Source organism: Neodiprion fabricii, chromosome 3 (genome assembly GCF_021155785.1).
Source record: "Neodiprion fabricii isolate iyNeoFabr1 chromosome 3, iyNeoFabr1.1, whole genome shotgun sequence".
In the NCBI taxonomy this organism is placed as follows: Eukaryota; Metazoa; Arthropoda; class Insecta; order Hymenoptera; family Diprionidae; genus Neodiprion; species Neodiprion fabricii.
In genome coordinates this window covers 7,907,979-7,927,615 of record NC_060241.1, presented here as the reverse complement: position 1 = coordinate 7,927,615, position 19,637 = coordinate 7,907,979, and the positions used below count along the sequence as shown (strand labels likewise).

Genomic DNA, 19,637 nt, shown 5'->3' with positions numbered 1-19,637 from the left:
ATAGAGTGTCGTCGAGTAAGTCCGTGGTCGAGAAGGATGGAAAATTGGGAGAAATCTGTCTGTCTCAGATACTTGTTTTTGATTGGCAACGAAAGAAATAGGGTTGGGAAAACACCACCTCTTTTTTCCTAATGGAAGCGTATTTCGATCTTTGTTCAACTTTTGCGTGGGTATATACATTATAGTGGCGATAGACGGGCGACATGTCTGTTGCACATGGTGCGCGTTCCAGTATTACTATATTTCAGTGGTTTCCCCAAAATACTCTGAACCTGCTCGGAGTACGTTAAAATGTTATAATCGAACGCGGCCTATCACTACAACGTTCGATTTATGGTCGAATTTGAATTTGAATTTTAGATTTAAATAATGTTTTAACTAACAAATTCAAGTGTGTAAAAGATCATACTATACTATTATATCATGCGTTGTTACGAATTCACCGACATTGACAATAAATTACTAATAACAAATAGTACTTTGAATGAATAGCGTTGCTAGAGAAACGTAAATGTATGTCATAACGAATAAGTGTAGTTTCGACAGAAACAATTCGACCCTGGCACTGATCATTCGCAACGCCAAAAAAATTTTAATAATTTCAAAAGTCTTGACAAAATTGCAAATATTTGATCGAAAGATGTCAAAATCTTCAAAAACGTCAATACGAAGCTTCAGAAAATATGGATTGAGGTATGCAAAGAAATGTTATCAAGCATATATGCATGCTTTATTGGAGGTTATCGGAGGGATCAGTGGATAATTTTTAATAAGTATAAGTCATATACGTCATATCAATTTATAAACACTTTAAAGACGGATCTGTACAATTTATTCATTTTGAATGATAACATGTTAGTTCATATATATGTATATATATATATATATATTAGACCTGTCCGTAAGAAGAGTAAAATCGAATTTCGATGGTCGCACCCCTCCAATTGGTTCGAAATAATTTTTAAAAAATGTATTTTTTTTCTCCATATTTACCCACCCCTAGAATGCCTTACTTTTTCTTATAAGAAAAGCATTAATTTTTTGAGGTTTTTAATCAAAAGTGCGTAATGAGTCCAAAAAAAAAAAATCGTAGATAATTTTCTAAAAAAGCAAAATGAATATGAATTTGTCCCCTTTAAAACGCCGCTTGGGAAATTTAGCTATGTTTATTTTTGACTCCGGTATCTGACTTTTGGTGCTGCAGGAAATTTCAAGCAGCGAATCCAAATTTTTGAGCGGTCAAGGAACTTACCCTCACGAAAAAAACCCCAAATTGGGTGTAAATTCGTACCCCTAACTTTTTTCTTATGGGAAATCAGCATTATCTATGAGTTGGGGGTACGAATTTACACCCAAGTGGGGTTTTTTTCCGTGAGGGTAGTAGGATTGGTCTTAAAGAAAAAGGAACTTCTTGACTCAAAATAATAAATAGAAATTCAAAAACTTCGATCACCTCCTCTTCTTTCTTATGAGAAGGGGGTCGTTTTGCTTTTTTAGAAAATTTTTTACGATTTGTTTTGAACCCAGTATGCATTTTTGATTAAAAACTTGAACAAAATCATTGCTTTCCTTACGAGAAAAAGTAAAGCCGTCTAGGGGTGGGTAAATATGTAGGGGGAAAAATACATTTTTTTAAAATTATTTCTAACTAATTTGAAGGGTGCGACCATCAAAATTCGATTTCACTTTCCTGAAAGAGAGGTCTAATATATATGTATATATATATATATATTATTTTATATAATTTATATATATATATATGTATAAATTTATGTAATGCATATTAACAAGGTCATTCAAATTCTTGACATTTTCTGTCAAAAAATGTCATCGTTTTGAATTATTCCGTTGGTTCATAGGTATAACCATTCCGATTTTAATTCGAATTTTTATAAGAATAAAATAATCTCGCATGCAACTTTGTTTAAAACAGGAAAAAAACTAAGGATCTTAAGAACCTTCTAAAGCCGTACAATTTCTGTTGCGATATCAACAATCGCGACGAAGAGATACGCTATGATAAGCGAAATCTACCGTTCTCATCTTCTCTAATGGTGTTATCGCCAATTCAAGAATCTCCAACACTCAAGTTCCGCTATCAATTTACCGAACCAGCAGTAAACGCACGACGAAAAAGTAAATCGAAACTAGAAGAATCGGAGCTGGGTGAAAACCCAGGCTCGAAATCATGTGAACCATTGTTATGGTATCAAGAGGAAGAAATTGAAGTAGCCAAAAATCAATTTTGGTCTGAAAAGAAAAAGTTGTACAACGAGCAAGCAGATAAAAATGCACTCATTGGAGAGAAAAAAGGTATACTCCACGTAGGGATCAATTAATTGTAAGGCACTATACTTTTAGTTAGAGACAATTATTCATACGTGGTGAAACAATCTTCCGAGATAATACCCAAGCAGAAAATCTAAGTCTTAATTAAGCTTTTAATAACGTTTTTGAATAACGGAAAGACGTCTCGAAGTGTTGAAAAAATTAAAAGTACGGTATGATTAGTAGGATATAAGACCATTTGCAGATGTGTTCTGAAAACTTTTTCTTTCCTTATCGTTCTTTGCTATCTGGAATCATTGTTGATAACTACTACAAACATTTAACCCTTGACTCCCTTGTTTTGTTATGTGAATGTTCGTTGACGCAAACATACAACATATTTCTTTCAATAAGCAAAGCTCACATAAAAGGAATATTCATTCTCTGAACTTCACCTAATTCGAAACCTTATCCTACAGTCAAGGAAAAGATGGGTTTAATGAAGGTTGCTACTGGTCCAAGATGGTATCAAGATCTCTCAATTCCACAAGTATGAGTTACAGTCGCTTATTTTATCACCTAATTACTTGAAAGCCTATAGGATCATCAGGAAGTAAGAATACCACTGATAGAATATATTTTCTAAATGGTATAAGATGAAACAAGTACTGGCACTCGAAGCCACCATGACTGCTGATTATGAGGAGACGATAACTGTTAGAACACAAAAAGCTCTTGCAATCATTGGCGCAACGTCTACCTTCTGTAAAATTGATCCTCCAGTTATAAAAAAGTTGCAGCGCAGAACTCAGCTTAAGCCGGTTCAATTCTTGCGAGAAATTTATAGAAGAGTTACTGGGCAGTATTTCGAGGAAGAAGAATATAGTTAGTTACGACATAATATTTCTCAATGCTACAATTTTGACTTTAAGTATCAAAAATAATACTTGCAGTTACTGAATAGATAGAAATAAAATTATTTAAGAACGATGATTATTTTTCTAAGTAACATACCTAGAAAGCATACATTTTCATTAAATATTCGCCTATGTTTGAAATTTTATAAATATTGGAAATTATTCGAGAAAACGATAACTATTTTCAGAACAATGATTTGATTTTAGAAAAGTCTTACGACTGTAACGAGAGAATTATCCTATCAGCAATTGCATTGTTGGCACTACCTGATACCGTATTGGAATTGAACAACAGGTTACCTCCCATTTCAGAATCAGTATTTCCTCCAAAACGTAAACTATTTTTATTTTGTACTATATCACAAAATTGTACCACACATAGTATAAAGGATCGATCTTTCAATCTTGATTTTGAAAACACGTTTTACAGCTCTACCACCTCGAACGCCACTGCGTGGTTATAAAGTTTATAAATCACCTTATATGGAGCCGCTCTCCTTGCCCCCTGACTGGGTAACGTATAGGAAATGCTTGGATAAATGGCGTGCAAAGTGCAAACTCGTACCAAGACCTAGAATAATTTTACCACAATTGAGAAAAGATAAACCGAACGATCGTCTCGACTTTGGGAATAAGAAATACAGTCAGGCAAAGCTTGAGGATGTTGTAAGCTCGCAAAAAGAACAAATACTGGGAAATGAGGCTAACTTAACGGAAGCTGACGTGAAGGGTGTAAAAACACTGTTTGATTTCTCTACTCCAATATTCCCGGAGAATGATAAGCAGACGTTCGACTTTACACTCTCGGGATTGGGAGAAGAACCTGGACCAGTTAATTATGAAATATGCGGTATAAGATTTTTAACTCAATGTTAAGTAATAGTTACTAGACCAAAATGTGAAATAGTTTATATGCCGGGTAAATGTTCGTAACACGAGACTCTAGATCATTATTCAATACTATTATAGGTACTCTGAATCCATCTTTCCCGAAAAGAAAGTCATGGCTAGGAGAAAAGGAAGCTCATTATATAATATCGGGTATATCGGAGCACGAGAATCCCCCAACTTGCCCGGTTACCTATGTGATGACAGGAGTTTCTTGCGTCACTCCAAACAACAGCGACGAACAGTTTTTCGCGGAATTAAAACTTGGTGATGGTCCAAAACGAGTTTACCCTAGAGGTAGAAAAAATTTATCCAAAAACTGGCAAGAATGGTTACAAGATGCAGATGAACAGTTTTTGGAGGTTGAAAAAGAGGCCAATAAGATCATAAAAAGTGTAGAAGCAACGATGAGACTTGTCATTCCGAAAGGACGTTGCGATGCTTGTTGCTCTTGCAGACAAACAAAAAAGACTGATTTGAAATCGCGCGCAACAAAAACTCCTTACATGGTGATTGACAGTATTGCAGAAGGTGACAATCAGAACAGATACATTGTCGGATCTCTGGCCATGCATTCTCCGGGTCCTAGTCCCGCAGAGTCAACGGTGAACCTCTTAGAAGTGGTCGCGTCTAACGAGACGGTGCAGAAAAAACTTTTAATAAACGGCATCACTAGCGAGAGTGGAGAAACAACATATTATATTTCGGGTGTCACACAGGAGACTCAGCATATTCCGAGAAAAACAATTATCACAGAACATTCTCCGAAGCCGCTACGGAACGTTCCGCCGTGTGCTTGTACCATTGAGCAGATGTTTAATGAAGGAAAAACACCGAGCGGAAGTGGAGATGATATACCTCATACTAAGAAGGAAGGCGTTTGTTGCGGGCATAAATACCGACCGAATGAGCTGCCTGCTATCACGTGTAACAAATATCCTGGTGACAGGTCTTGCAGACGCAATCCGTTCGATAATAAGCTGAAGAGAGCTATGCTATCCAGAACCGAAACCCCGTGCTGTGATGAAGCCGATGGGTCGTCAAAAGAGAAAAAAATGTTCACTTTGCCGGATTTTGCGCCATGCGGGGACGAAGACGGTATGGCAATTTGCGGGGGACCGTGGGGTGCGAAGAATGTTCCCGATCCGCAGGTCGTTGCTGCACGAGAGGCTGAGGCAAAGCAGATATTAAAGGCACCTCCGTGTGGAGATACACCTGGTAGAGCAGTTTGCGGAGGTCCTTGGGGCGCTATAAATCCTTCACCAAAGATACGTAAGTCGGGTGACGATGAAGAAGAAGACGAGGAGGATGAAGATGAGAAGAGTGAAAAAAACGAGCAGTTGAGCTCGAGGGAGCAAGCAAAATTAGCGAACGAAGCTAAAGCCAAGACAGAAAAGTTGAGAAGGGAACAATTAAAACGTGATAACCTTTGTTCGGCTAGATTTGAAGATGAGCTTAGTGATAAAGCTGATGGTAAACGATTCATGGTGAAAGAAGCACCACGCGTCTATTGTGATTTTGATAATGAATGGAACAGAACGCGTACTGCTCCCACCACAAATCCATGGAACAATGAGTATGAAAAGTCTCTGAAATTAACACAAGCAATAAGAGAATCTTCCGACGGTCACAAGATCGACAGACGAGGTGATAAGGAGGGAGGAAATTCATTGAAACGAAAACAAAGAACGGAAGGTAATACTGAATCAAATTGTTTTGGCAGGAATCAATCTCTAAAAGAGGATACAAACAATATGAGGTCCAATATTAAAGGATACGGCGTAAAGACAAAAGATAATGTTGAAATGATTTACAGTGGTAAACAGGCGTCAATAGGTCAGCCTCGCTTAATCAATTCGAACGCAGTTACCAATGGTCAACAATCTAATGCCAAAAGCGGACCTCTGGCAAGTGACCGTGTGAGAACTAACTCGCCTACTTCTAACAAAAACCGAATAGGTTCTTCGAAAGAAAATCGAATAACTCGGAAGGCCGAAGGTTTAAAAAAGGCCAACGTTTCTTGTGCAATCAAAAAATCACAACCAACTAAAGAATTTGCTAACTCCAAAAAGGTACAAGATGTTGACAAACTGAAAAAAAAACGCACTCAGAGTTCCGAAAAACGTAAAGACGGTAGAAGCAAACCATCGATGAAAAATAATTGCAGCAACGAAACAGATAAGGACCGGTTGAAAAAAATTACAAAGCTTCAAAAATCATCACCCCAAAAATCTCTCAGGCATGAGCGTGACGTCACATCCGAAAAACATAAAACTGAAATAACTCCTGGCTCTTCGTCATCTGCTCCACAGGCTCAGGCAACTTTGAGAGTAAGCAAAAAATCTAATCAGTACAAAGTAGAACCTGCAATAATTCCAGATGAACCACGTATGCCTTGCCAAAGACAGGATACACAATCCGACAGCGAGTCGGACAATTGCGGGTGTTCAGACGAGGGGGAAACTAGTATGAACAATAAAATCCTTGAAGCAAAAGAGGGTCCATTTGGGTGGAGAACTATATCCCAACAAGCACTTCCACGAGAGAAGACTTTGGTATATCTTGTGGAACCACCTGATCAAGTAGATATGGTAAAAGTACGAGAAGGTGGGCGACCATGTAAATGCAGAGAAAACAGAAATAAAAAAAAAATTCTCATTTATAATATTGGAGGAGCAGTTAGCATTTCAAAGGGTGGCAGAAGAAATGACCGGCCCCAGCTCATAGAAGGAGTAACTTATATAACACCTCCGCAAAGTCCTAGAAACAGCAGTGAATACATCCCTGAGTACGAACTCTTTGAATCCCCCTACAAAATGTGCGAACGAAAAAGATCTGACCAGGATCTAAAATATATAGATGAAATCTCGACTCCCCAAGGCCTGTCACCAAAGAAAGAAACTAACGTGGAATCGTGTGCGTGTCGCAATGAACTTGAAGAGTGTACTGTAGAAAATTTACCTACAAAGAAAACAGAGCAACGCACAGATGGTCCAAAAGCGAAAAAGCGGTCTTCAGCTCTGAAGGATGACGGCTTGATTGATTACTTTACTAGTTGTCAAGACGCGGTACCTTGTTGGTTGAAGTGCGCAAAGTTTTCGAAAGCTGGTTGTTGCGCAAAGCCAAAATTGTTACAGGTAAAAAAGCCCGTATGTGAATGCCGGTATGAGAGACGGGTAGTAAGAAGGGAAGAAGAGAAGCAAAAATGGTTTGATCGCCAACAGCGTTTAAGAACAGCCAAAAAACAGCCATACATGCAAGTCGCAGGAACATCGAGGCCAATGGGGCATGATACGAAGCTCATCATTTCATCAGTAAAAAAAGTTCTGCGGGACGGTGAGTTCATTCCAGAAGCCCAGTACTGCGTTAGTGGAGTGGCTGAAAATTATGCTATGGGACCTCCTCAGCATATTGTTCCCGGTATTACGATGCAGAGCCCTTTGGTCACCCCGGAACCTAGCAAACCAGATATTCTTTGCATGTGTGGACACAGGCATTGGTCTCCGACAGAAATTAAAGCAAGTGAACTGGCGCCAGAAGGTCTTGCTGTACGCACAAAGGGCGACTATCCGTGTAGAGGAAGAGAGCAGCGGAAGGAGATTCCTAATGATATTAGTAAGAGCATGGAGGAGTCACTGGGCATTGATGCTAGTGAACCTTATGTGGCCTACCATAGCTGCGCTGATGGTGGCTGGGGTTGTAGCTCGATCGCTGACAACGGTGGACAATTGGATGAGATGAAGAAACGGAAACTGCAGATTAATATAGCTGAAAATGAAGTTCGTAACTCAAATCGTAGTGTAAAAAAAGCGAAGTTAAATGCGAAAAAAATTCCTCAAAGTGTAACTGAAAAAGTAAAAACTGAAAATACCCAAGTGAGCACTAGTAAGAATAAGAATAAAATGAAAAAAACGATTATAACAAGAAATGAAGAATTTGAAAATGCGGAAAAGCAGCAATACCATTCACAAAAAATTGCCTCATTAACAAATAAGACCCCAAAGCTAAATACAGACCCTACTCAAGGTAACTCGGAGCAGGATAATTCAACTTCAGAAACTAAAAGAGATTTACATGAATTGATGAAGGTAGACTATGCACAATTTCTACATTCCTGCTTATTGTTAGACACGATGAAATTGAAGATAAAATTTCTTGAAAATGAGAAGTTGTTGTGGCCAAACTGATCTAATCCTAATGAATAAAAAATATTTCAGGTTGAATTGCAAAAGATGGCAAGCGAAGATTTTATCCTAGCTAAACTGCCCGAGTGTTGGTTGATACCTCAGTTGAGATCCTGGATTGAATATCGAGAAGGAAAAGTTATCACTGACAGGATGAAGAGTATGATATTTATTAAATATCTTAATCGTGTTTAACCATCACAATAGTGGTATTATATTACTTCTATTATTCTCAGACAAATTAGGTGACATTTCGAGAAAAAGGTGGGGCATGATGCAGCAAATCAAACAACACAGTGTTCCGCTACCATCACTGCAGTTAACTCCGTTTGAAATTGCTACAATGACTTTTGATAGAGCGGTAGAAATGAAAGAAAAGGTATGGCTACTTTTAACAAATAAAATACTATTTTAATGCTAATGCTAAATAAATGAAGCCCCATGCTTATTACCATTCAAAATCATTCACTTCTACGTAACTAACTACGTAAGATGCGTGGTTGCGAAGCCCGTTGGCTGACAAATTGTTAAATTTAAATTGTTATAGTTCGAAAGTAATACTACGTAATCTAATATTTTTATCAGATTTCAGTCATCAAAAGAAAGTACTACAGTCAACTACGCAAGTTGCGTGTTTGTGAAGCCCGTTCATACTGGCCTACAATGGAGTTTGGAAAGTTCCCGAGCCTTAGCTTTAAAGAAGCGTTCTTCACTTATATGGCTGGGAAAGAGGCCGATGGACACGTATTCAGGCCGTGGAAATTAGAAGATTCTAAAAATCATTAACATTAATAGTTATCAACTAGTATAACGAAGCAGTACTCTTACTTCCTAACCGAATATAGTATTTACTAGAACTAAATAAGTGACCATATTATTCATACACCAACTAATAAGCTATGTATACGTAATTCTCTTACAGTTTATATTGCTCCAAATATTTGGTGAATTTTTCGAATAACTTTACCTGTTGTCACATGAGAAGTGCCTGTAAATTTTCTGTAAATGATCCCATAATCTAGTGATTGTAAATAAGTACTCCACGAATCTCCAATAAATGAAACTGATACGAAAAACAAAAACGACACATGTGAAGATAGACAATTCGTCAGTTACAACTGGAGGGGTTAATCTGCACTCTTGAAATCTGGTAGTTTGTAAGAAATCAGCATTGAACCAGATTAACTCACAATCAGATAATAAATGAAATGTTACTGTGGCTCTGCATTCGATGTGTAACACCGAAGTAATCTAAGGGGATAAAACAAGTGTAAATGTTATATCGAAAGGTTGAGTCGTGTACATAAATAATTTTAAAAAATGTTATTTCAGGAAACTTTTTTCTGTTTATCTTTCACGACAAATTTTCAGATCCTGGTCATCCTGGACATTTGTCATCATGATCGTGTTGAAAAATTTCCAATAATCGATCACTGAAATTTTCGATACGACTTTTTTACGATAAGTTTAAACAAAGCGTTAATTCCCCCTGAGAATAGTTTTCTTCGATCCACATGTAGCGGTTTGGTGAATTGTCGACTGTTAAAGAGAACTGCCGGAAACAAAATTGATTAATACGGAGCAATGTTTTTTTAGAACATTTTCTAGTTTAACGTGATATAAAAATCGTCATGGAACTTCACAAATTATATATATATACCACTATGCTTGTATTTTCTGGGGCAATGATCGAAATATCAATTAGATTAAAAGGCCGTTGGCCGATAAGTATATCGAATCGGCCCCAGAAGAGTATCAGGCTCATTATTTCAGGGAATGTTGGTACTATTGAGGTACTTTTATTCTGCAAGTTTCAGATCTCTATCCATTACTGTTTCTGAATAAATCGAAAAATATTGAAAATCAGGGAAAAATTGTTATTCTCAGAAAATTATGAATCGATTGATCTGAATACCGGATATGTTTTAGGGGGTGATAGTATCTTCTGGGACAAAAAATAAGAGCGATATCGGTTCATAGGATCCTTAAAAAAAACTAGTTTTTTTCTTTAATTTTAATTTTTAACCATGTTATGATTACGGAACAATTATGGGCTTTAATGCTACTACGTGAAAAATATCACGTCATCAAACCATGCAATCTCAACTTGCACATCCTCGGAGTCTGACTTTTTTTCTATTTTTTGGAAATTTTAATCCAATTGATATTTCGATCACTACCCAAGAAAATACAAGCATAGTACCTATATAATTTGTGAAGTTCCATAACGATTTTTATATCACGTTAAACTAGATATAAGCGATATATGTATGTATTTAATAAACAAAATCGCGAATGACATAAAGTCGAATCAAACCGATATCACCCCACCTGAAGTATAAGCGTTGTTATGTTTGATGACATAGAACTTGGACCAAAATCTTAAATGACAGACGTGTAAGGCGAAATCACGTCGGAACTACGCCATTACTCAATAAGAACAGGGAACTGCGGATAGACAGAAAGGCACGTCAAGAATTACTCAACGCCGATTATACAGCTAATATGAGTGTGATATTAAGAATCGGACAATATATCGGGTGTATTCAATGGAAAGAAGAGGGTTTTGCGTGAAAAGTGTTTGCACATTTTTTACTGTCCCACAAATCAGTAAAAAGTGTACTGAAAAGGCATAAGTACAATCAAATAATCTTATCGAAAATTTAAAGATACAAGGTTGTATGTAGGAGTTTCCTTAGAAATTTCCCGTGAAAGTTTTACGAAACCCATAGTTTCCTATAAAAATCTCACCTAGGAATTGTTAAAACTCCCAGAGAGGTTTCACTCTGAAACTCCATGCAAATTCGCAATACGTCATAAACTTTGCATAAATTTTCCAAAGTACCATGACAAACCCATAATTTTCGCGGAGAAGTTCAGTACCCTGGTTCAAATAATTTTTTTTTAGATATCCTCGACAATGCAGCAGGCACAGCAAATTTCTAATATAGAGAGGCATAACAACGGGAGTTTGCATGACTCGTTGCATTTTCCGAAATAGTTTCGTGAAAGCTATCGTACCAATTGGAAAATTTTGAGACCACAATTGTAACATACATCGATAAACTATCACACATTTGTAAGTATAATTTTGTTTTATTCATATATTTCATTTTCCAAAAATAAAAATCACTACTTTTCGTTTGGTTAGTTTTTAGGGAAAAATTAATAACCAATGACCATAAGGTTGCATAAAGAAAAGGAAAAAGTAAACCTATTACTCTAGTTTTAGTTGTAGTTGTTAAAAATACATAAATGCTTTATGATGCAAATCAATATTCACATTGTTCATTATGTATTAAAGAAAAAAAAGCATAAGCAATAACAATTGTAAAAAAGTAATGATGAAACGTATCGTTTTAGGCTTAATAGAACAATTGATCATCAATAGTTGACAAGAGAAATAAGTATGGATGTATCACTTTAAGCTCGATTTTAAGCTTGATATAGTTTTTAAAAAGATATATAGATGCGAGTTAAAATTGAATTACTTATCTTATGTTAAAGATAAAAAGCATAATTCATAAACATTGGAAACCAATAGAAAGAGAGGAATAATTAAACATATCGTTTTACGATTGATATTCAAATATCTAACAATCGTTAAAAAAAAGGAATAACTCTGGATATGTTGTTTTACAGTCAACACTTATAGCTGTTAAAAAATACGTCAAAGTATTCCAATGTGAGGTATTAATCTGTTTTCATTATATGTTGAAAAAGAAGAATAAGCAATAACTATTAAAAAACAAGGAAAAATTAAACGTATCGTGTTACAGTTGACAGAACAACAGAAGTGATACCTGTTAAAAAAAAAAAAAACAACTGATAAACAAACGTATCATTTTACGCTCGACAGTTGTAGATGTTAAAATAATACGTCGATGTCTTGGAATGTGAGTTAGCCTGAGCACGTTCTTCGATTATGTCCTAAAAATGAAAGTAATACACAATTAATACAGTATCTTACCGACAATATTGAATTTCTGATGATGAAGTAATTGATAAGGTACTCATACCTGAACCACCACAATTGCCACACGTATAACTACGACGACCACCCCCGGAGTAAGATGGTGATGGAGATGAGTACGACAGTGAAGGAGGTGTGTACAAGTACGAAGGTATGAAAGCGGACGTTAACGAAGTGCTGCGACGGCCGCAAGTTCTACTGTTGTGACCTGACACAAAAAAGTAAAAATAGATTAATTTTTCTCATCTTGATTTGTGATATTAATCATTATCAATATGATAATGATAGCGATAGTTGGTGAAGATATCTGAGACTATACCTTCATTGCCACAGGTGCTGCATCTGGGAGAGGCTCTTGCCGAAGGTGTTGGTGTTACAGAATTGCGAGAACACGTTGATCTATTATGACCTGCAAATAAACTAAGTTTTAAGATATTAATTGTATACATGATCTATACATTATCATGAAGAACCTTCTCCTCCACACAATCCACACGTATATGATCTGGCAGGAATACTCATAGCAGCAGGTTTGGGCGTTGAAGGAACTGATTTCGACCATGGGCATGTTGTTATGTTGTGTCCTAAGTTTACAAAGCAATTTTTTATATACATTGCAAAATCATACCTCGTTAATCAATATAAGTTTGATTATACCTTCGTTGCCACATCCTCCGCATTTATATATCTTTGGAGTTATAGGGGTCTGAACACTAGATGTCGACGCAGAAACAGCTGATTTATTCATCTGACAGGTCGTTCTGTTGTGCCCTTAAAGTTAAAGAGAATCTTTCCGTTTTATCATTATTACATGTTATTGACTGATTCGACTTTATTTATACCTTCTGCACGACATATTCCACATTTTCGTGATATCTTTGGAGTTTGAATAGCTCCAGCAGAAGACTTCGATGCAAAAGTGACAAATTTATTCAGTGGACAAGAAGTTCTGTTGTGTCCTGAAATTTAAAACCAATTTTCAAGTTACATTGTTAGTTATATTTTGGTGATCAATTTGTCTAATTTTTTTATACCTTCGTCACCACATGCACCACATCTGTATGACCTTTTGGGAGTTTTAGTGATTCTTACGAATTTTGGTACGGAAGTGACTGGTCTGTTTAGCAGACACGTTGTTCGGTTATGTCCTGAATCATTAAAAAAAATTTTTATTTATTGCATCAACATTATTCATTTCATCTGATAAGTTTAGTACCTTCTTTACGACAAACTCCACACTTGTACGTTTTTTTAGGAGTCGGAGTCGTTGGTGGAGTGTAAAGATGTGTTAATGGATGCATTGAATTCTTGTATTCTAAAAAAATTCTATTATTAAATGTACTATTCTTGTGTAATTATAATATATTCGTGTATTCATATTTTGTTACCATGTTGATCGTCTGATGCATGGGGCACTCTCTCATCATCAACCTGCTGGTTGGAAAGCAGGAATTTATTGTAGATCTCAATCGATGTTTCTAATTTATCCTTTGCCATTACTTCCTTTAGCACAGTTTTTTCACTCTCATTTGTCGCAATATCAGGAGTATCTAATGGAATATCTTGGCTCCTAATTCCATCACGTTTTTTCTCTTTCTGAACATTATCATTTGGTTCTTCAGTTTTGACAGCATCACTTTTTGCTATACTATCGTCATTTTTATGAGGATTTATATCAAATTTTACCAGCATAATATCAACGAGTTCACAGCTCAATTCATTCGTTTGTTCTTTTATCTTAATATTGGGTAATTGATCAATAACATTGATGAAATCACTTACAGCGTTGATGATTATTTTTTCATCCAGCGACTTTTTAACATTATTTTCCTTCAATTGTGAGAGTAAATTATCTCTAAAAGTAGCGCTCAGTGATTTTTGATCTTCCAATAGTTTTTTATCGGATGAATTATTGATAATATTAAAAAAATCTTCGACGCATTTTTCAATAGCGTTGATGATCGCATCCTCATCGTCAGCTTCAGCTTCATGATTAATTGAAGCTGCGAGTTGTTCATCTTTATTGCCGTAAACATTCTCAAGCTTTGACCAAATTTCACGAGTAGTTGTGCAATCTTCGACCAATGGAAGCAACGAACTGCTGATATGCAATATCAATTTTGATTTAGCTATTTTATCCTCTTTCATCCACAATTCAGCGTCCTTCAATGATTCTTCGTTCTCTTCAACATAATTCCAGAGATGAGATACTCTTAACAAAACTTCGGCTTTCAGTCGCCAAGTTTTATAATTGTCTTTAGTTAATTCGTCAAAAACCACTGCCGTTGAATCGTCCATTTTTCTCTTTGATACACAACTGAAGAAGCTTATTCTTGGGAATCCCCGAACACAATAGATACCAGGTCCGAAGAAGCACCTGGTCAGAGTATATGTATACTGCGTCACAAAATGTGTACTATATATGTATATAAGTTTAACGGTAATGTAGCGCAGAGAACTATTGATATGAGGGTATTTGCACGTCACGATGATAATTGTGCATGTCGGATTAGTGTAAGAATTATGGGTAATACCCGGTCTACACGCCACGTTTAACTCGGTAATATCTTGTCTACATGCCCAGGCCAGCCCCCTGACACTCACCACTACTAGTATGCTAAAGAATTGTACGCATTTTGTCCCCGTTTTTTAGTTCCTCTATGTGGCGCTAGTAGACTTCTGACACGCTCGTTGCCTTCGCTGATCGCGCGCGAGCTTGTCAGACAACTACTAGCGCCACTAGTGGTGGAGATTGGCGGCAGAATTGAGGGACATTTTGCGAACCACTTTTAGCAGCGTGTGTCAGAGGGCTGGCCCAGGCTTAACTCTGTCGACCACGGACTAAACAACAAGTATGCTTTATTGCTTATCAATCAGGCTGTACTTAAGTATCGATAGATATCTGAATAAGCTGTTTTTATCACTTATCTTTTTACAAATCGAAATTTACACAATTTTTTTATCACCGTCTTACCGTGGCAAATAATTATGATCGACCAATACTATCGATATCTATCGATTTTACCAAGGGGGCCTGAAATAAGTCCGTGCTCTGAAATAAGTTTAACCTCCGCGCGGCTCTCTATTTTGTTTTCGGTATTGACAACTAATCGTTCCATTCAGTATTGATTTGCGGTTTCCAAAAATGCGGCTTTTCGCTTGTTACTGGGGCAGCGATTTCTCCTGCAACATTCGACCAGATGACCGATAACTTTTCGACCGACGTCCGGAGTAGCCGTTGTCGTTACCTTCACGATTTTTTTCTCCAGGGCTTCTTAGAAATTAGGTGGATCCTTGTATGTACTTCAAAGTCATGCTCTACACGAAAGAATTCAACGGATTCACATCCGCTGATCGTAGTGGCCAAGCGATCGGCGTCTACGGCATATCTTATACCTGTCCTGAAATCTGTCATTCACAAATTACCATGATTAACGAATATCTCTGCTCTACGTTTAAGTAGACGATTATTTAGCAGATCTGGAAGCTTGTTTTTAAGAAACTTCAAGTAAGTTCTTTAATACCATCTTGCGCGTAAAAAGCAGAGACCAATCTGTCGTACGAATAACCCCGCATTGATTGAATGTATAATCAACCCATAATGCTCGCTGAATCATTGATTGGTCAAATATTCCATATGAATTTTTCCGAACAGTCATAAAACAGGTCTCCACTTATGAAGTTCAAAATCAAGCCAATGTGATGATAGGAATTTATGTCTGTATTGAAGAACTATTAAGCAAGCTTTCCAACTCGTCATCCAACATGCTGCAAAAACACATTGATAATCCATCGAATTTGATGGCTCGACTTACGAACATTGCGTGGATTTCATTTAGCCCAGTGATAAACGTTGTGGACGTTTAACATTCCGTCCAGATCGAAATTCTACTAATGTGCAAACAAGATATGAAACATGAACAGCGGTTCCGCTTTATGCTGCTGTAATGCGTTGTCGCAAGAATTTATTCTTTCCGCATGGTCTGACCCATACAGTGATTGAACCTTTGCTAAGAATGGAAGACTAACTGATTAAACCCAGATTATTCAGAAATAATTCTTCGAGTACTACTTTCCGGGTAACTAAAAATCTCAAATGAAGCTGATTGACCACAAATTCAAAGTTGCAGTGCACAGAAAAAAGAAGAACGGAAAATTCACAGTTTTTTTATGTAACGTAGCGCTTCGAAAGCAACTTGAAAAATCAAAGTTTCAGGTGTAAATTTTACATTTCCTGTCGAAATTACATATTAAAAATGTGAAATTACATTTGTAACTGTAAGAATTCATTTTTAAAATTGAATTCATAAAAATGTTATCTCAAACTGTAATTTTTCCAGTTTTATTTACGAAGCGCCACTTATTACAATTATAATTTTTCCATTTTTTCCGTTTAGTTACTCATTATTCAGATCATAGATTAACGACTTTCAGACATTTTCAATATATTCTGCTGAAGTAAGTTCAAAGTCTTTCATTTTCAATCGAATTCGTATTTATTTTATACCCGTTGTGTACGGAAAGTCATACGGCTGCACAGCAACTCGAGAGTCAATTGTTACAAACAACGCGCTTTGACCAGGGGGAGTTCACTCAATGCTTTTAGATGGGACCGAATTTTGGCAGGCTGCAGGACTATACTGTACCAACACAATATTGAAAAATTCGCAGTTACTATATTTCTATAGTTATTTCTTGCTAGAGCAGCATTACTTATGATGTTAAGAGCGCCCTCTACCGAGTAATGTGATTATGTAATCGCAGACCACGGTCTTCTAACATAGGATACAAGAATGGCGGAATATTATTTTCCGGCTGCACATGTGCACATTATTATTATTAGCAGTTCTACCACTCTAAAATATTCACTTCTAGTAGAATTTTGTTTTCGTAACTTGTCGCGCCCTACTCCTGCAGCCTGCCAAAATTGCTTAGAGTGGGGGTAAAGAGTGAACTCCCCCTGGCTTTGACTGGCAACTGGCAAATTTTGCTCATATTGTCCAGGGGGAGTTCACTCTTTACCCCCACTCCAAGCAATTTTGGCAGGCTGCAGGAGTAAGGCGCGACAAGTTACGAAAACAAAATTCTACTAGAAGTGAATATTTTAGAGTAGTAGAACTGCTAATAATAATAATGTGCACATGTGCAGCCGGAAAATAATATTCCGCCATTCGTGTATCCTATGTTACTGTGATTACATGTGTAAACATTGGTTATCTTGAATTTTTTTGTGATTTCGAGCATTATTTGTCATTTACTATTTATTATTGATTTGTTATTTTTATTTAAAATTATTTATTTTTGGTGCTGACTTTTATTGCTATTTAACTATTTACAACTGCAATTTTTAAAATCATATTCTCTTTCATTTAAACTTCTGCGCTTAAATTTTCTCGAATCACATTACTCGGTAGAGGGCGCTCTTAACATCCTAAGTAATGCTGACATGTTACTATACTCTAGCAAGAAATAACTATAGAAATATAGCAACTGCGAATTTTTCAATATTGTGTTGGTACAGTGTACTCCTGCAGCCTGGCAAAATTCGGTCCCATCTAAAAGCATTGAGTGAACTCCCCCTGATATTGTCTTCGGCATCGCTCGAGTACAAATCTCTTTACGATGGATTTTTCAAATCGCGAGATGTACGATATGGTGCTGATGATGGGAAGGTGTGACAACGTTGCGGGGGACGCAGCTCGCGAATACGCGGACCGGTATCCGTTGAGGCGCCATCCGTCCGCGAAGGTCTTCCGCCGCTTGGAACGAAGCCTGTGCGAAACTGGCAGCTTCGTCCCGGATCGTTCTAACGCTGGACGTCCGAGATCCAGACGGACGGTGCAGTTCGAGGATCGTATCCTCGACGATCTTGACAGAGCGCCTACTAAAAGTACTCGGGGTTTGGCGGCGGAACACGAGACTGATAAGTCAACCGTACACCGGGTCTTGCGAACTAACGAGCTGAAACCATTTCACTCGCAAAACGTTCAAGCACTGCACGGTCCAGACCGTGTGGCAAGAACCGCTTTTTGCGAGTGAATATTGGAGCAGCATCAAGCAGATCCGATGTTCATATTTAACATCTTATTTACGGATGAGTCGAATTTTGATCGCGACGTGGTTTTCAACACCCACAACATCCATCATGGGGCGGAAGAAAACCCGCACAATGTTCGGGAATCAAGCCACCAAGTTCGCTGGAGTATCAACGTGTGATGTGGCATGCGAGGCGACGAGTTGGTAAGCTTGTTTGATAATGCATGGAAACAGATATAATTTGCTACAGTTTTATTGCTTGACTTTGAAAAGTGTCATTAAAGACGTGTTTTATTGCTTTTGATGAAAATAACTTTGTTGAATCACTACAGTCAAGATATTTTATCAATAATTATAATATTTGAGCAATCAGTGATAGAGCAAGGATTATAGTTTAATTATGCAATCACACAATATGGGGTAATTTTTTACACAGATTGGTCCCTGCGTTTTACCGGCAAGATTGGATGGAAACTCGTACGGCAAGTTTCTCGAAAATCAGCTTCCGGAACTGCTAGAGGACGTTCCGCTCGATCGCCGCGCCGCCCTGACTTTCCAGCATGATGGTGCTCCAGCGCACTACAGTGCCCGTACGTGGCAGTTCCTCAACGAACGGTTTCCGGGGAGGTGGATAGGCCGTGGGGGTCCCATCGCCTGGCCACCGCGATCACCTGACCTGAACCCTCTGGATTATTGTCTGTGAGGCTTGATCAAAGAATTCCTGTACAAGGACCCACCGAATTCTTTGCAAGCTCTGGAGGCTAAAATCGTGGAAGCAACAGCGACGGTGACTCCGGAAATCGTTCGTGGAGCGATGGAAAATTTCGTTAGACGCTGCAGGCTTTGCATCCAAGAAGGTGGCGGCCATTTCGAGAACCTGCGGCCCCTGTAGCGAATCGTCACACTAACCCGATGAAAAACGGCACTTTTCAGAGCCACCAAATAATTTCGCAAAGAACGATTAGTTGTCAATACCGAAAACAAAACTGAGTGCTGTACGATGTTTCTCATTTCCTAGTAATAATAACACAGAATCATGAAACATGATTGAAATTATGTTTCTGGAATTGGAGTACATCGATTTTTTGTGACTTTGAATGGGAAAAACATGAGAATTTTTTTTATCCAATAACATTTGTAGCGCCGTAAACTGATTTATGGAACAATTCAGTGTTGCCGAAAACCGTGCGAATAAATCTATGTAACATGAATTTTGTAAAATTAACCTTTTCCGACTAATCAATAATTTATTTAGTGAAATAAGGTATGGTATGACTCACTTATCACTCAGTTGGTTTATCTAAATTTTCATGTCTTTGAATTCATTCCTTCTTTGCCGTGAAAAGATATTATGCCCTAAAATGCTTCTCT

General features: G+C 37.4%; 2 protein-coding genes across 4 annotated transcripts; one reads left to right on the top strand and one right to left on the bottom strand.

The window, feature by feature from the left end:
- Nucleotides 1-215: 215 nt before the first annotated feature.
- On the top strand, nt 216-9,772 carry LOC124177504. Its single transcript, XM_046559921.1, has 10 exons — nt 216-693; nt 1,934-2,313; nt 2,748-2,818; nt 2,901-3,153; nt 3,393-3,518; nt 3,616-4,035; nt 4,155-8,161; nt 8,291-8,417; nt 8,494-8,636; nt 8,843-9,772. Exons 1-10 carry the CDS (start codon nt 512-514, stop codon nt 9,041-9,043), a joined length of 5,910 nt encoding a protein of 1,969 aa, XP_046415877.1. The 5' UTR covers nt 216-511; the 3' UTR covers nt 9,044-9,772.
- Nucleotides 9,773-11,390: 1,618 nt separating this feature from the next.
- Nucleotides 11,391-14,876, bottom strand: LOC124178704 (DNA-binding protein HEXBP-like). 3 transcript variants are annotated; one of them, XM_046562262.1, is made up of 11 exons: nt 14,765-14,858; nt 14,415-14,607; nt 13,619-13,811; nt 13,447-13,545; nt 13,265-13,378; nt 13,073-13,189; nt 12,888-13,001; nt 12,704-12,814; nt 12,550-12,639; nt 12,277-12,438; nt 11,393-12,187 (listed from the first exon to the last, which is right to left on the bottom strand). In XM_046562262.1, the coding sequence occupies exons 2-11, from the start codon at nt 14,526-14,528 to the stop codon at nt 12,159-12,161; spliced, it is 1,143 nt and encodes a 380-aa protein (XP_046418218.1). In that variant the 5' UTR covers nt 14,529-14,607; nt 14,765-14,858; the 3' UTR covers nt 11,393-12,158. The 3 variants fall into 3 exon arrangements, 2 of the variants coding, with proteins under 2 accessions (XP_046418217.1, XP_046418218.1); XM_046562261.1 differs by having other exon boundaries at nt 11,391-12,187; nt 13,619-14,607; nt 14,765-14,868; XR_006869881.1 differs by lacking the exon at nt 11,393-12,187 and having other exon boundaries at nt 12,297-12,438; nt 12,550-12,650; nt 13,619-14,607; nt 14,765-14,876.
- Nucleotides 14,877-19,637: the final 4,761 nt, after the last annotated feature.

What these genes read in the sequence shown, in the direction of transcription:
- LOC124177504 (XM_046559921.1), top strand. Translation starts at nt 512, where the DNA reads ATGTATGTCATAACGAATAAGTGTAGTTTCGACAGAAACAATTCGACC. An exon ending in TTTCGAGGAAGAAGAATATA is followed by an intron (nt 3,154 to 3,392) that starts GTTAGTTACGAC and finishes ATTTGATTTTAG; the next exon opens with AAAAGTCTTACGACTGTAAC. An exon ending in AGTTAATTATGAAATATGCG is followed by an intron (nt 4,036 to 4,154) that starts GTATAAGATTTT and finishes ATACTATTATAG; the next exon opens with GTACTCTGAATCCATCTTTC.
- LOC124178704 (XM_046562261.1), bottom strand. Translation starts at nt 14,528, where the DNA reads ATGGACGATTCAACGGCAGTGGTTTTTGACGAATTAACTAAAGACAAT. An exon ending in CGGAGGATGTGGCAACGAAG is followed by an intron (nt 12,815 to 12,887) that starts GTATAATCAAAC and finishes TTGTAAACTTAG; the next exon opens with GACACAACATAACAACATGC. An exon ending in TGGATTGTGTGGAGGAGAAG is followed by an intron (nt 12,640 to 12,703) that starts GTTCTTCATGAT and finishes GTTTATTTGCAG; the next exon opens with GTCATAATAGATCAACGTGT.